General features: G+C 46.0%; 1 protein-coding gene across 1 annotated transcript; it reads right to left on the reverse strand.

The window, feature by feature from the left end:
• Positions 1–1,939: 1,939 nt before the first annotated feature.
• LOC128814408 (heat shock factor protein 3-like) lies at positions 1,940–17,596 on the reverse strand. The gene is made up of 13 exons (XM_053990219.1): positions 17,459–17,596; positions 16,278–16,386; positions 14,533–14,660; positions 11,538–11,662; positions 10,599–10,674; positions 9,872–9,933; positions 9,350–9,431; positions 8,940–9,073; positions 7,892–8,137; positions 6,574–6,679; positions 5,954–6,019; positions 5,040–5,106; positions 1,940–4,461 (listed from the first exon to the last, which is right to left on the reverse strand). Exons 1-13 carry the CDS (start codon positions 17,594–17,596, stop codon positions 4,130–4,132), a joined length of 1,671 nt encoding a protein of 556 aa, XP_053846194.1. The 3' UTR covers positions 1,940–4,129.
• Positions 17,597–17,609: the final 13 nt, after the last annotated feature.

Here is a 17,609-nt window from a genome sequence, read left to right on the forward strand (position 1 = left end):
CAATATGGGGTAATGTTTTGCATTTGTGCTGAGCACAAGGTTGACAATATAGAGATGTTTTTGTTATTGCTGTAGTGTTTACATTGAGCCAGGGCCTTTTCTGCTTTTTGTACCACCATGTTGGTGAGGGGGCTGGAGGTACAGGGGAGATGGGGAGGGGACACAGCCAGGACAGGTGATCCCAACTGACCCTGCCACATGACATTACACTCAGTATAGAAAGCTGGGAGGAAGAAGGAGGAGGGAGATTTGGAGTGATGGTGTTCGTCTTCCCAAGTCACCATTACACGTGATGGGCTCTGCTCTCCTGGAGGTGGCTGAACACCTGCCTGCCCCTGGGAAGCACTGAATGAATCCTTTGTTTTTCCTTGCTTGTGTGCCAGCTTTTGCTTTCACTATTAATGTGTCATCTCAACCCAAGTGTTTTCCAGCTTTTACCTTTCCAATTCTCTCCACAATCCCACTGGTGGGAGAGTAAGCGAGTGGCTGCGTGTGAAAACACAACAGGAATATATCACTAGCAGGATCTGGATCAACCAGGGAACTGGAACTCAAACTGTGTGACTAAAAATGGTGTGTAGGTATTTTTTCATGTATTTACATTTACCCTGTTGGCTGGGGGGAACAGTGGCAGGATAATCTTTATTCTTTATAAAACGCAGTGCCAGGCACCTGTAGCTAAGGTGACTGTGGCAGCAACCCCTTGCTTCTGCTTTGGGCATCTGTGATAGCATGACACTGCTTTTCAAAACAAGAATCTTGTTTTAGGAGACTGCAAAACATTCTGAGCATGGATGGATGAGGTGGCATCACACAGCCCAGAAGAAACAGAGCAAAATCACTTTTTCTTGTATTCTGGAAAGCTGTTAGCAAGCACACAGGAGATATGAACTGATGGCAAGGCTCCCACGTTTGGTGTTGGGAGGGTTGGGCTGAAACAGTGCAAAAGTAGATCTGAAAGGAGCATGCAAGAACTTGGCACTTTCTCAGTCTGCACTCGCCACGCCTGGGAGCGTTCTGTGGATTCCCAGCACGTGAATGATAAGGGAGAGCAATCTTTCCTCCCCAGACACAGAGTGATAAAGCCAAGGAGCCAGGCAGCAGCCGTGTGCACTGATGCTGGAGAAGGAAGGAAGCTGCTGCTACAGCAGGGCCCCTGTGGTCATGGGTGACAAACTGGTGAAGCCTCAGGCTGCAGTGGGGCAGTGCCCCCACCCAGGCTGGCACATGGGGGCTGCTGACTCAGTGCCTGGCCACTGGCCCTTGGGCACAGGCTGGGCAGGAGGTGCACTGGGCTGCAGATTCAGCCAGCTTGTCATAGCAGAGGAGTCTGTCCATAGCTCCACATGCCAACTCCACTGCTGTGTCCTTGTCCTTATCCTGAAGAGCAGCATGTTCTGTATAAAGATCATTTTTCTTGGCAGTGGAAATGATCAACAGTTCCTTACTTCAAGGAAAATCCCACAAAAACTGTAATGCTTGTGGTGCCAGTTACCCTGGGCAGAGTCTGCACAGGGGTGCCAGATCTGGGGTCTGCCTGATGCTACAGATGATCTAGGCTGTTCCATTTCCTTCTGTTATTTCCAGTGAATATTTTAATCCATACCTTATGGAGCTGAGGGCCTTTCCTACTGGGTCTATGGAGAACATGTGCACACGTGCACTACATCTGCTGTATTTTTCAGCATACATGATATTTTGAGCTTTCACATCAACTCTTTCAAAAAACCAGTCCCAGGTGCTGTTCTCCCACGCTCTGGAAACAGACACTAGACTTTCCTCATCACCCTAGTTAGTCCTGAACCAGCAGCAGCTGCATCATGAGACCATGCCCCAGGTGCATGAAAGGTCTTAATTCTGGAAAAAAATCAGTAAGCAGGTTTGGGAAACATTGGCACAGACAGGAACACACACAAAGAATGTACAAGAAACACAGTAATCTTTTTGCAATTCTTGAGTTTAATTACTTCAGCATGTGGGTTTTTTTGTTATTCAGTCTTCCCCTTTCCATTGCAATCTTTCTTAGGAAAGTTGCACAAATACTTTTCCCGGACCTGTACATAAACCAGACACACAGATTTACAAACTTTTTTTTTCTTTTTGCAATTTTTCTAAGCCTTGGTTTCTTAGCTTCTTAAGAGAGAAAGTGTATTAAAAACCCATGATGCACTCAGACCCAATACCTGACTGTGAGCTGCGCTGAGGGGAGATGACTCAGAGAGAGGAACATGACACTAATCCATCACAGAAATTACAGTCCAACCAGCATGGGGAGTCAGAGGCACAGCTCAACCTCCCAAAGAACTCTGTTGTCTGCATGGTGCTGTCAAACAGCACACCAGAAAAGCCTGGTTTTCACTGATTCACTCTTGGCAAAACGGTGGCCTTTGGGAAGGAATTAACAAACCAAACCTGACCTGGGACAGATGCAACACGCTCACCTCTCCCTCTCCCTTCAGGTCATGAAAACTTGAGACTATTCAGCCCTTGACCTCAACAAGTCAGTGAAAGAAAGACTCTGAAGGCTTGAATAAGACAAACTTGACAAAAGGCAATTCAAAAGATGGAAATGACGAGGGTCATGAGGTAAGAACAGGTACAGAAGCACAGAAATAAAATGACACTGAAGGTGTTACACATTCAGGAGCAGGACCTTCCTCTGCAACTCAGAGATTGGACAGTGAAGCACAAATCCAATGAGGTTGGGCCAGCACAGGTAACATGCATTATCTAGCAGGCTTCAGAATATCTGCCTTGGATGCTCGAACATAAAAGAGCTCAGCACTTATTGGTTCAGGAACATTAGAGAGAACAAAGCCTGCAGGTAGCCTGAATTCCTAAAAGTGGAAAAAATTTAAAGTAACTGTGCTGGCAGGAAATATCAGGTGATATAATCCAAGGGGGTTTCTACCTGCATCCAGGCCTCTTGCAGCCCCAGCAGTTTGCTGTCACTTCAGCACACAGCAGGTTTGTGTGGGCTGGTGAAGCTGTGACATGCTTGGTACCAGCACACAATTTGCTGGTACACACTGGGGCTGGGCTCCACAGTGCAACTGCTCAGAGAACTTGGGAAACAGTGCCAAAAGAAACTTTGGGGAACGACTTTTTGGTGAAGTAGACACTAGTTTATGTAATTAATTGTCAAGAGACTCAGATGCATCTGGTTGATTTGGCTTTAAGATTCCACGGGCAGAAACTGCAGCGTGAAACCTGGTGTCCATAGAGGGGCAGGGAACAATAGCTGCTACCAGCACAGAGACACCTTAATGTGAGTCAGTGCAAGGCACTCCAGGGCTCCCCTTCTCATTTTAGGGACAGCTGCTGGCCTTTGCTAAACATAAATCAATCCTACTGACACTCTCCAAGGACACATGACCTGTGAACTGGGGGCAGGTTACCCCAGAACTGCCATGCAATGTGCATGAGAAATCAGCACTACACAGGAGGGCAAGCACTTCCTACCATAACTCCTACAATCCAGGGCAATGGATGTGTGCTAGCATGTTAAAAAATAATACTCCACAGTTAAATGTCATTTTCCATAGGAAAAATGTTCCCTAAACCTAGGAGCAAATCTAGGAGTATGAAAGTAATCTAAGCAGATGCAAACAATCGTAGCCGGTAACTATCAAAAAAGAAATCTCAAATTAAAAACAAAATTAAAAAACAACTTAATTTCAAACAGTAGGCAAGCCACCTATTGAAGCAGGCTCTCCAAAGAGTAAAACCCAGGTTTAAAATATCACACACCACATTACTATCCAGCTAATAAAAACAAACACCACCCCCCAACAAAAAAACCCAGCCAAACTTTACAAACGGGATACAAACAGATTTCCTCTTGCAAGAAGAATATTGGATAAAAAGTTATGGAATATACTGTGGTATGTTTACAGGGTTGCTGTTCTTCCCCTCTGTCTGGTGCCTTCACTCCACCAGCTCTTGTTGTTGTTGAGCTTGTGTTCAGTTCTCCCAGATGTGCTCCCTGCTTGCAGCAAGAGAATTTCCATTTGTCTGTGCAGAGCAGGGTCCCCAGGAAGCAGGTGAGGACCAAGCTCACACTTTTTGCTGCTCCACTCCTTTGGCGGTTATTCCATAGCACTAAGCTGGTTACAGATGTTCTATGAGTTCAAGAAATTTCTATCTCAGAGGCCTCATCTATGAAGTTAGCAACAGGACTGAGAAGCAGGAGTGGAAACAGTTTATACTCTCCATTCCCATCTTCTGGGAGGAGAGGTGGATCACCCATTCCCAGAGTGTCCAGAGGCTCGGCCTGGCTTGCTGGAGCTGCAAGTGGCACAACAGTTCCACTGGCTGATGGAGGCTGGAGAGCAGGCTTCTCCTCCAGGGGAGGCAGCAGAAAGTCTTTTGGATCGTCTGCCTTCCCTGCAGCTTCACCTGAAGGCAGCTCTTCAAATAAGGAAAGCAGAGGGTTGGCCCTGTACTGGATCAGCTGCATATCTGAGGGAAAAACAAAGAGTTCAAACTGTTTCACTGACTGAAGGCTCTTACTCAAGGCAAAGACACCTGGAGATGTTGCTTAAAAGTTGGTGCACTACAGGAAAGCCCAAGGTGGGCTGGGACAAACCCTGCACCCAACGGCTGTCAGAGTGAAGCCAATGCCCCTGTGCCTGGAAACATCAGTGCCTGAAGCCCACTCCATGCCCCTGACTCTCACAGCATGCAGTGGCAGCTCTGCAGTGGAAACCTGAGCAGCTCTGGGGGGATCACAGCCTGTGTAGGAGATACTGCCACAAGGGCATTTGCAGCTCTGCTCCCCACTGTGGCACTCATGTCACGTTTCCATGTGAAAAGGGACACAGGATGGGACCCATGTTTTCTGTGTGAAAAACCTCAGGGCACAGGATTTTAAGGCTGAGGCACAGCTTCACGATCAGTGAAACATCACAGTCTTCACAAAAAGCTTAAGCCCAGACCAAACAAGGAGAGTTACCTATAGGCTACAACAATTCCATTTCAATACACAGTTTTCAAAGAGAGTGGAGCTGCCACAGAGCTCAGTGTTCCTTCCTGCCCACCTTTGCTTCCTGCTGTTTCCCTCTCACTTGCTCCCAGACCTTCAGTGCTCTCTGCCAAGTTTGCCATCTGAAACAAAGCAGACAGAGTTAATACAGAATGTTTAACAACAACAAAATGGAAATCTTTACTGACTGGTTAACAGAATTAGATGTGAAAGGAGGAGGAAAGAGAGACGGAGCAACTGAGCAGTGAGCCTGTCATTGCACATGAAGGCCTGCACAAAGGAGCTTTCAGAAGGAGGCCCAGTGAAATACAGACAAACTTAACTTACTAAACAAAACAAGCTTCTGATTAGCAAATATTTGTTCTACTGTCCAAACCAGAAGCTTTATTATAATAGGTCTTGATGGAATAGGAGTTAAACATGATTTCATCATATAATTGAATTCTGCAGGCACTGCTTAAACACAGCTGCATTTTACATCAGTTGTAGTCAAAGCTCTTCTTACTGGGAAATCCTAGTTTAAATATTATTTCAGAACTACAACAAAAATAACACTTGCAAGGGTATTTTTTTAATAGTATGAATAAGTTTTAGGAACTGGACCAAGAGAAGTAAGTTTGTGCTGAACTTCTGTGTATCTTCTGAGGAAATCCCATAGAGCCATGTTCAGAACAACTACAGTATATTGCACTACAATTTTCATTTAGTACTTTTCCTTCAGTCTTCAGACAGGCATTCCAAGTGTATGACTGCACTAGGAATGTAGGACTGGAAATTATCTTGAGATCCCTCCTAGATTCTGACATGCCAGCATTGATAATTGAAGCCTTGGAGTCAGCTGGATGAGATGAACCAGCAGTGTCACCCTGTGCCATCAACCCTGTTCCCACCCTTGAGCTCCATCAAGCAAGATTCAACTCCCAGCATCACATTTGCCCTCCCCACCACATAAGTAAATCTTACTCTTACATTTTCAATACCAGGGGGAGTTTCCATCAAGTTCATATCCAGGGCTGGCAGCTCCGGATTAAATGTCTGAAAATAAAACCAGATCATATGTCAAGCAATAAAGTTCTTGAAATAAAACTGCAGAGAACTCCTGAAAGGACTGCAGGATCCAGTGAGCTGCTCCTTCCACTGAAGCATGGGGACAGTGGCACCTCCATGGGCCTTCAGCTGGGAGCTTCAGGCTGTGGCAGTAAACTGAGGTCACAGAAGGAGAAAAGGCTACCCTATTTCCCAGTGATTCTAGGAATACAGCTAAGTTTCACTCCATATCATCCAGTTAAATCAAATACAAGGATGTATGTCAGGATGTGATGGTATGTAATTAGGCTTGAGAAAGAGAAGTGAGGCAAATGTTTCCCTTTTTCCACCCCCTTCAGCTCTGTACAACAGGAATCCTGCATGACCTGGAAAGACTCCCAGTACTACCTTGTACACTATGAATATCTACGAATCATTCTATTTGTAACTATTTGCTTTTCAAGATGCTCCTGACTCTTACCCATTACAACATGAAATAAGCTAGCAGCATTTCATGACACGGCCTGAGCAGTATTTCTCAGAAATAGTGAGAAGACACTCACGTCGCTGAACGCTTCGGCGCCAAAGTTGTACTGCTTCCCTGACAGCATTGCTTGGAGCTCTTCAAGGCTGGCATCAATGCAGTTCAGAAAATCCTGGATTTCCTCTCTAAAAAGACATAGCACTGTAAGGCACAGCTGGCAGGCAGGGCCTTCTCTTGCCCCACAGGGCAGGTTGCCTACAATCCAGAATAGCCAAATGGATGAAATTGCATTCCTGTATCACCTTTCACTTGAGTTCTTTGAGGTACAGGTACAAGGGAAGACTACCTGAACAGCAAGCTCAACTACAGCTACCAGGTCAAAAAGCAATTCCTCCTTCCATATCTACTTCCTCCCTCATTTGAGTATCTGGTGAATGTTCTCAGATCCCAGCCTGTACACCAGTATCTGTTTACACAAAGGTCTGCTGGCTTTGCCCTGGGACAATAAATGATAAGCAAAGGGCTGGAAATAATCTGGGCCTGAAGGAACTCTACCTACTTTGAAACATTGGCTTGTTGCCAAACTGGACATGTTTCCAGGGAGAGTGGGAAGGACATGAGGGACAGTGAAGAACCTGAGAAGGCAGCTGCAGGCACAGTGCCCACAATGCATGTCTTGCTATGCCATGAGGTGCTCCTGTACTAAATTCTCAGCACTGAGGAACAGGCAGTTCCAAGGCACTGGCCCACATCCTGCAGTGCAGGAGGGAAGATACAGCAGGGCCTTCAGACCATGAGTGCTGGGACACCACCCCAGACCCTCCTACCTGCTGCTGACCACAGCAGAAGAGCTGTAGGAGCAAGGGTTAAAGCTTTGTCCTTGATACAGCTCTCCTGTGCAGCCACAGTGGGGCAGGAACTCACAGCCTGCACCCCTGATCCAGGCCTGTGTGATCTGACAGGGCACACAGGAAGCAGCTTTGTACAAATGAGGGGCAGAGAAGGAAAAGGAACAGTGAGATGACCACCAGGATAATCCACATCCAGGTCCCAGGAACAAAGTGCCCACAATGCCAGCCTGAGATCAGTGCCTTGCACCTGCTGCTTGGCAGCACCTGGCAGTGACAGCAGTGGGCTGATGGGACGCACTGATGGATGCACCAGCAGTCAGGCACACGTTACCATGAAGGTGACAGAGACACTTGCCCTTTTTCAAGGTGTGATGCCAACACTTGACTTTTTCAAGCCCTGGTAACAAAGGTGCAGAGAATTCACTTGGTCAATGACAATTCAAAACCTAATTCCCTATGTTCTGCCAAACAACACACCCTCCAGAACTCTTGACAGCATCCCATGAGGTGACAACAGCATAACACTTTTCAGAAACAAGTTAATACCTGTCCAGCAAAGGATCATTTTGGTTTCCAGAGTTGTTCTCATTCAAGATGGAGTCAATTACTGACACAGGGTCCTCTGGAGCATTTGGCTGTGCAGTGTGGAGCTCCACAGCAGCCGTGCCTATTTCGCCGGATTTGGTGACATCGTTTACAGGAACTGATGAGACAGGCTCTGCACAACTTAACTCACTTGGCTGTGATACTTGACAAAGAGGTAAGCCAGGATCTAGAGCTGCCTGTGGCTCTCTAAAATGTGACCCAAACAGAAACAACACATAGGAGAATTTATCAACTGCATTACTATTCATTTCAGGTTTAGTATCTCAAATCTTAATAAGATTAGGCCAGTCAAGGATTCAAGTAACAAACTGGTCTTTAGAAAAAGCACCGAAGTGGCAGATGAAGAATCTCTTACTACAGCTTATACAGACATCATATATCAGAGCAAACACCTCTTTTTTTCCCAGGCAAAAAGCAGCAATATAGTATATAGGAATTAGGCAGGAGGGAAACTCCTAACAGACAGACTCTGGAAAGAAGAATATTCCAAATCAGTCCATATTTTACTCTGGGCATTAACAATTAAATGGGTTTCCAGTAAAATCTGTTGCCACACAGAGAATGCCTTCCCTAGGATATGCTTAGTGAGAGCAGTATTGAAACTGGAGCTACAACTATACACCTTGATTTGTTAGCAATCTATATACATTTTGGATTATTAGAAACCTATGTATGCATTCAAGTCCCTGTTCAGTTGAAAAGTCAAGTATGTGTTCATTTGCTGAACAGACAGAAAAGCCTCAGCAAATTAAACCTGCAAGGCCCATCAGGCTGTCAGGCCTCCAGGGACTCCTGAAGAGACATGAGCTCTGACAATGTCTGTGTCAAGGCTACATGCTGCAAAGGGAAAGCCTACAACAGGCCTGTCATGCACAAATGCACATTCAGAGAGACATTCTGTTTCCCAGAATCCAGATGGAATGCCAACATTAACATAACTACCCAGTTATTAACCCAGGCATAAATACTTCATACACTTTGGACATACCTGGCTCTGTCACTCGTGTGTGCCACAGCAAGGAGGCCATTGGTGGCATTTTCCAGGGTGTCAGTGATATCTCGGATTATCAGACCTGTACCATTTCCATCCTCTTCAGCTGCACTATGTTCAGAAAAAGCCATCTGCAGATACAGCACAGAATGAGTAAACCACAGGCTTGGACCTTTTCTCATACTGAAGCCCCATTCTCCTTGCATTCTCTTTCCTGTTCACATTTCATCTGTGACCAGTTGCACTGATCTGCATGATTCTACAGCCAGCGTGTTGCTCTAAAGCTGCCCATTACAAAAGGGAGAGCATTTGATTACCAGGTTAGGGTATTTTTAGCTATAAGGAAGACTGATATCACTGTGTATCATCCTGTCCAACCCACTGCCTCTGTCCCTGGGCAGACTTACAGCTTGGCCACTCTCCACAGGGATGCGGACATACTGACGACTGTACTTGGAGGGTGAAGCACCTGCAGCATCCGTGAGAGACCTGAGACAAAGCACAGCTTTAGTTCATCCTGCCTGCCAGAGGGAAGAGCTGCAGCAGTGCCAAAGACAGGCAGTAATGGTGATCATTCTTGCCCTCCTAAGAAGCCTGGCTTTTGGGAAAAAAATTGTGTGTCAGGAAGGGTACTGCAGGCAGCCTGTCCTACACACACACTGTGGTCTGGAGGAAGTCAGTCACACGTGCACATTTTGAGATTCACCATTTCTGATAACTGTGCCCTTTGGAATTGAAACTTTATAGAATATTCCCTTTCCACCTGTTTTAACGATAAGGAGGAAATACTTATTTTGTGCTTGACTGAACTTCCATCAACTTTTTCAAGTTTGAATATACAAGTGATAAAATTACCTGTCACACAATAGAAACTGATTTATCCCTACAATTCACATCTGACATTGGTCTGGGACCTATCAAGTAATTACCTTTTTCTTTTGACCCCAACAATATAATTTCCTCGCATCAAACTTAGTATAAATTGAAGAATCTAAAAGGAAAGACAAAAGAAAGCCAAAACCAAATGGTCAGCATAGCAATCCTAATATTAAATTCTTAATTCAGATTTTACTATAAAATGATATAGTTACATGACAGAAATTAACAGGTATTTTAAAAAAACATTTGCAATTGTATTTTAAAGAACAAAGCAAGAGTTACAAACTGCATAGAAAAATTAGCCCACTTGCACAGTTGTTTTTTTTTTGAAATGCAATATAGCAGCACAAATCACTAGAGGATTCCAGACCAGAAACAGCTGAGGAATAAACCAGAGAAAATTTTTTTCCAGCGTGCAAACTCCTACAGTTTCTGCGTTCCAAGTTCAACTTCTCAAGTGGTCTAAGTGTATCCTGGTCCAAGATCTTTCACAGACTCCATTCCATGTGCCTGCAATCTCTCAAGTTCTGGGCTCCTGTTACCATGCACTGTCTCCACATACTGACATCCTACTATGACTTTTCCTTAGTGCTTTGCTCGTGGTTCTTTACTGTGCTACTTCTGGGACACTCAGGAACTGTGAACATTTTCTTTATGCTGTATTAATACAGCCTGTTCAGCTCTGTGTCATTTGTCATTCTACATAAGCAAAGAATGCCATGAAGTATCACAGAGGCAGGAATAAGGATGGTAGCACTGAAGATGCTGCAATGGTACCTTAGACAGCAGCTTCTGTTGTTGACTGTGCTTCTGCCTTAGAACTGCCACTTCTTTCCACAGGGCCTTATTTTCTCTGCAATGCAGAATAAATCAGAAGACAGAGGATGAACAGAGTTTACTTTATATGCTCTAGTTTTACAGCTTTCAAACTTTTAGAGTACCTTGCAGAACCAATGGCAACATTCCCTCTGTGGATAACTAACCCTCAGTTAACTCGATCCACTAATATTAACTCTGGGTTAACTTAACTCCATTTTCCATCAGCAGCATGAAACACTCACTTAAAAAGGACACCCTCATCCTCTGCTGCTCCATCAATAATCTTGATCTGAGGTATTCCTTCAAAGCCTTAAAGCTGTTGAATAAGGACTTTGTGTTACACTCAGCCTGTTTCCAAACACTGACAGCCTTGGGACAGATCTAAAGGTGGTGTTCAAGGGGCTTGGCTGGTTTTTTTTTTCTTAAGGAACAGAGAGAGAAAGGTATCTCCTGGACTCTGGTTGATATCTGCTGGCATACCAATGACCTGAACGAATTACCAATACCTATATGAAGGGCATCTGAGAGAACAGAGATGAGGATGTGCAAGGTCTACTTTCAGTTAGAAAGAAAACAAAACACCAATTGTCTCTCACTGCATCTAACCCTGTCTTTATTCAAAAAATGAAATGCTTTTATTGACCTAAAAACTACTACAGGTGCTGGCAACCAGAGTGAAATCTCAAGGCAGCCAACAAACACCCAGTCTAAATCTCCAGTCTGTAACTGAATTACAAAACCAAACAAGATTCAGAATATTGTGTGGGGTGGAATGGGCATTCTTAGGAAAAATATAGCTTCACCTGTTTCCAGTTCAAATGAAACCCATATTTAGCCAATCTCCATCAGATACAAGCAACATTCAATGCATGAGCACCCCGAAACAGCCGAGTCTACCTCTTCATGTTAGCCAGCCTGACATCCATGTTGTTCTGCTGCTCTCTCATCTCCTGCACCTCAGACAGGACTTTGTGCAAATCCTCTGTGCAGACCTTGAGATCCTCAGTTCTCACTGCAGACACCTGGAATAGGTATACACACTTTACTACAAACAGTGCATGCTTCTTGCTGCAGGGAGAGTGCAGCCAGACTGTAGGGCAGGACCAAGGCCCATTAAAAGACCAGGTAAGACTGCAATTCTTACATGGCACAAAACTGCACCACAACTGCTACAGGTGACAATCCTTAGGACAGGCTCCACTGTATGAACAAAACAGGATGCCAATGAAAACAGGAGATTAGCACTTTGTACATGGAGACAGTAGATTCATGACTGTAATTCACAATAAAAACCACAGACTGCAAAGGGCTTTCCCTGGGGGTTCCCTGCCAGGCCTGGTGACATTTTGCCCTCTAGTGTCACAGAGTGAACACCAGCCAAAAAAACCCCACAGCTGATAGTGGAAGAACAAGATGATCATGTTCCTTCTAGGCGTGGGTAAATCTGCCAGCAAAGGAGTAACAAATTTCCAGTAAGTAACCGGGAGATGAAGGTGTCTAGTTAGATGCATCCTACTCAATCTGAAAATTTATCCCACACCAGTTGAACTGCAGATTCTCCTATTGGTGTTTCCTCTGCTACCTCTCTGCTCAGTGACATTCCAAAGTTATGGAGACTTGTCTGCAGAAGGAAGAGTCCAAACCGCTCATCTGCTCACAGCACAATCATGAATGCTGCTGCTTCAAACAATGGCGGAAAAGCCACCAGAGAGCAAAAGGTTCACCATCTCCTTCCTGCACTTCTATATTAAACATTTTCCAGCTCCTTCAGCAACTCTCTCTGCAGCAGAAGCATTGTTGGCTGCAACACAATTCAGGACTTTGAAAAAGACAGGTCTATAGTGCATCACATGCACATGTCTGAATGACACATTCAGCTTTTGTGGCCATAATTTTGAATATCATTTTGCCAAATACTGACTATAATTCAGCCACATGGAGTCGTATCAGGTGTCCCTCCCAACCTAGAGCCTGCTGGGAGTTTTCCTGTTACTCTTCTAAACTCCAAGGAGGCTGGGAAAACATCTCATGTGGATTCCATGGGGCAGGCGAAAGCACCAATGTGGTATTGGCCTGCTGAGGTGTGAGGTAACTTCTGTGCAGGTTGGCTCACACATCTTTTCTTCCAAAGGGCAGTGGAATGGTCAGAAACGAACCAACGGTGTTATAAACCAACATCCCATCCCTTTGTGCTGGAACAGAACACAGCTGTTGTGCAATCACTTCTCAGACATGACTAGCTACTTTCTTGACACAGTCCCATGGTGCAAAGGATGCACTGAAGGGTCTGACAGTTCTCCTCCCTGTCTGCAGTCTAGATGCTTTGCTGTTTGCTGCAGTTAATAAATTATGCTAATGTACAGAGGATGCATCCCAAATGGAATTCAAGGATGTCTGATTTCTCTTCAGCACACCATCCCTCTGTGGGACGACAACCAAAAGTTGTAGGAAGTGGGTGGAAACTCCAAATGCAGCCAGCTAGCCTCCAAAAAACCAAGGGCCAATATAAATTCTGCCCAAGTACAAGGAAGTGCTCTTCAGAGTCCCCAGCTGGCTAATCAGGGTGTCCAGTCCTTGGGTGCTGAGGCACTGGCACAGGCTGCCCAGGGAAACTTGGCTGTCCCATTCCTGTCCCTGGCTGGATGGGGCTTGGAGCAACCTGGTCTAGTGAGAGGTGTCCTGGCCCATGGCAGTGGCTGGAATGAGATGAACTCTAAGGTGCCTTCCAACTCAAACCGTTCTGGTATTCTATGACAGCACACAGGGTATCTGCACACCAGCAGAGATAAAAGTGAAAGGCAGTAAGTAAAGCAAGTCCTGCATTCAAACCTGCATTCCAGAGAGAGGCTTGAAATACATTTATAGCCAATACTGGAATATGGCCCCATTCCAGGCAGTAGAAGAGCAAGAAAATTAATGCTTTACAAAAAAAAAAAAAATCACTTAACATTTCCTGTGCAACAAAGAATATCTTTCACCAACCAATTCAACACTTCACACCAATGTCCTTGGCACTGAGCAGAGCTTTTGTCTTTCCATCTAGAACACTCCACCCAGTGCACCACCCCTGGGACACATGGTGCCACACCTGACGTCACCGTGCACCTGCCCTGCCAGGCGTGCAGGCTGGGACACGCCGGTCACGGCAGCGGGGGGCACAGGCCCGAGCCAGCGCCACTCCATCGATCCTGGCTCCAAGCAGGGGCAGCTCAGTGAAGAATCAATCCAAACATAATTGTGGATCTCCAGCCTACGCTGGGCTTTTATTACCCTGGGCAATGCAGCCACACCGGACGACAGCCTAAGGAAAAGATTCTGCTGTTCAAATGTCAACGTGATGTATCATGATACTCTCTTCCTCAGGATATTATGGGCTGTAATGTGCCAATAGAGGATAAATATCTGTGCAGATACAGGTCAGACAAGGCCTGAACGTACAAAAGAAAAGCAGAAAGTGATCATAAGGATGTAGCTTAGTGGCAACACCGTTTTGGAGGAGCAATATACTTTAAGCAAACTCATCCAAATCAACAGGTTACTACTGATGCTCTTGCTAATTTTCAATGAGTGACAAATGGGAATGTATTTTCCTTTGCTTCTTCTACTTTGTACCTTTCTCAGAGATGCTGACAGAACTGCAGACCATGCTAAGCTGCAATCAGGGATATGAACTCTGTGGAGAAGGGCTGTGGTTTGATGACCATGCAGAACACGGTCCTACCCCAGTTCACAACTAAGAGCAGAGCAGGTTTTGTCTAAGCACTGGCCTGGCATCATGAGGGAGCTACCTTGGTTCCCATGCTATTTTCTGTCTGTGTTTGAAACACCCATATGAACTCCTGATAAGCCACTTTTCGTAACTAAGTGAAGTAAATATGCGCTTAGACTATACCTTGCGCTTGATGTTTTCCAGTAAATGTGCCTTCCCTTGCTTGAAGAAAGGGTGCTGGAACTCAATGACTGAGCTTTTCTCTGCTGTAATGATACCATTCTCCAGAGCAATCACCTTCCTGAAACCATCTGTGGAGAGGAAATCAACAAAGCCATTTCTTCCAGTTGAAATACAGCTTAAGAAAAGTCCAGTGCGACCAAAACACCCACTGCACTACAGTTACTGGGAGCAGAAACTATGAAAAACAGCCAAGGTAGCCCTTCTTGGTGCTCAATGATTCCATTGCTCTGATCTTCACAGCTAGAGGACATGTCCACAATAGCACTGCCTGTCCTTGGCAGGCTGCACATGCAACTGCACAGCAGAGGCCAGTGTGTGTCCGTGGGCAAGGCAGCCATGACCAAATCATCACAGCCACGTACAAACCTTCACAACAGTTAGTTAGAAATTAGATTTATTACAATATCTTGAATAGAATCATGTCCCAGTGGATGCAGAGGAATGGTATACTTTCCCTTTTATCCCTGACAAGTACAAATCAAAACAAATGCTGTCACGTATCATCATGGTCTACAGAATAAAGCAAGGCAGAGAAGTTAATTCCTTGCCTGCCTATGCAAACACCTGCAGCAAAGTACCCTCTACACACTAGACTGCCTGCACAAAGTAAGATATTGCCAGTTCTATTTCCATCACTGCTCAAACACCACAGGGTAGATGCATGATTCAGCTGACAGGCCAATCCATGTCTCTCCTCAGTCAAGATTTTAACACAATTAATGCACTCCAACTATTATTAGAAAGCCAGGATAGATCCAGCAGGAAAAGGAAGCTGCCACCACATTGCATAACTACACAGAAATATTTGTTTTTGTTTTTTTTTTTAATGTATCCTACAAGGGAAGAGACGACTGTTTCTTTGGATTATCCTCTGTCACTCAAGTGATGGATCTTACAAAAACAAGCACATGACACGAACAGAAGCATCTACCCTCTGTCCAGAGACTAAACAGATGTGCTATAGGTTACAAAACCTATACAGGCATCAGCTAGAGAGATCAGGCAAACCTGCTGGGCAAGGACAGAGAGCTTCTCCCTGTCAGTCTGAAATCCTAAATAAGGCAGCATCTCCTGTGCTGTTTGTCCCTCCACTGGTTCCAGAAGCTTCTGCAGTTATTCCTGTTGGTTGCTGCAGCCCTGCATGCTGCACTGTGCCCTTGAGCCACCCTCACTGCACCCCTCTGCCTGGCCACACTGCACGTGTGCTATGCAACACTGCCACATGATGCTCACAAGTTGAGCAGAGAAAACACAGTGAGAAATGTCGTGCAGCTTGGCCCATCAGTGGGACTGATCTGGGTCCAACACAGCAAAGCAGGCAAGAGCAGTGGTAGCCCCAAAATCCAGGCAATTATTCTTCACATTCTAGGTGCTCTCTACTCCCCTGGGTACACACCTGCTTGCTGCAAGAGCAACAGTAGAGCTCAGGGAACCTCATGCTACCTCTAGGCACCAGCACATATTCTTACAGCTGTTACTCAAAAGGACTTGGAGCTAAAACACAAAAACCAAACACTAAACCATGTTCTAACATCAGTCTTTTCTTTTGCAAACTTAAGGCCAGGGCTCAGGTTTTTAAGGACGAAAAACTTGCCAAGTCCATTTACTTGTTTAAAGAAATCCAAACCAAAGCCAAGTAGCTATGAACTTGGCAGACAGAGTGCGTAGGAAACGCTGATGCTTACACATGTTGAGCTGCCGTATGAAGCTGGAGATATTGTTGTGTTTGAAGTACTTGGGGAGCAGCTCCTTGGCAAACCTCTGCTCATCCAGAATGCAGAAATTCTCGCCATTCTAGGAAACAAGCAGAAGTAACAGTTAGTGAATAAGCTCAGCTTTTCTAAGGAGTTGCTCTTAAGTGAAGATCATAAATCAGCAGAGACCGTTCTGACAGCAGAAAAAGGCAAAAGACTTCACCACGTGAACTGTCTGTGGGAACACCTGGGACTGGACTAAAAAATTTGAATTCAGAGACATAATTACACAGAACGCTTCTACTGAACAGGGAATTTTCTTAAAGCCCTGACACACCGATCTTAATCCAAAGCAAAATTGTTCTAAAAACCCGCTCCCTTTATCCCCAGAAAACACAAGCATTGCACAAGCCAAATGGAATTCATGCCACTAAAGAGATTTCATCTCCCTTCATCAGCCTGCCCAGCTCCTGACAAGATTCTTCCATTGTATGTGCTATGTCATCACTAAAAATAACCACGTAACGTTGCTCAGTTACCGAAGTTCAGACAACACAACCCAGCGGTGACCAGGGGTAAGTGTGGCACCAGCAGTGCCAGATTTATCATATGCTCAAGACCAAACTTCCTGGAAACAGGAAGAGCTTTTTGCATCACTTTTACGTTGTTCACGAAGAAAACAAAATACTGTGCTTCTTTTAATCTTTGCCTTTATAAAGGACAAACGGCTGGAAAAAAAAAAAGGAGAAAAATCCTACAGATTTAAAAATGACAGGGAACGAAAGTAAACACAGCGCGTGTCTGGTCAGAGTGCCCATGCCCTGTGCCCGCGGGGCACATCCGCCCCGCTACGGAAGGAAAATGGACACTTAATGGCTCCTGCCAGCGGCATTTCCCCACTGGGAACTGCTGAGCGGGAATTCGGGAGTGCCCCCGGGGATGTCCCGCTGCGCCAGCACCGCCGCCGCGGGCCGCACGCGGGGAGGGCCCGGGCACGGCCCCGAGCACGCCGGTCCGCCCGCACCACCGCAAGCGGGGCGGGGAAGCGGGCTCGGCACGCTCCGGGCAGCCGGGGACCCTCGGCCGCCGTCCGCAGCCCCGGCCCGGCGTCCCCATCACCCTCGAGTCCTTCGCGCGGGCCTCCCCGGGCCGGGCCCGAGCGGCCGCCTCACCCTGCTCCAGCAGATGACGTCGTCGCTGTCCGGATCCTCCAGCAAGGCCCAGAGCTTGGCGAGGAAGCCGGGCACGGCCCCGGGCCCGGGCGCGCCGGGGGCGGCGGGGCCGCGGGGCAGCGCGGGCGCCTCCCGCATCCTCGGACCGCGA

This window comes from Vidua macroura, chromosome 14 (genome assembly GCF_024509145.1).
Source record: "Vidua macroura isolate BioBank_ID:100142 chromosome 14, ASM2450914v1, whole genome shotgun sequence".
Classification (NCBI taxonomy): domain Eukaryota; kingdom Metazoa; phylum Chordata; class Aves; order Passeriformes; family Viduidae; genus Vidua; species Vidua macroura.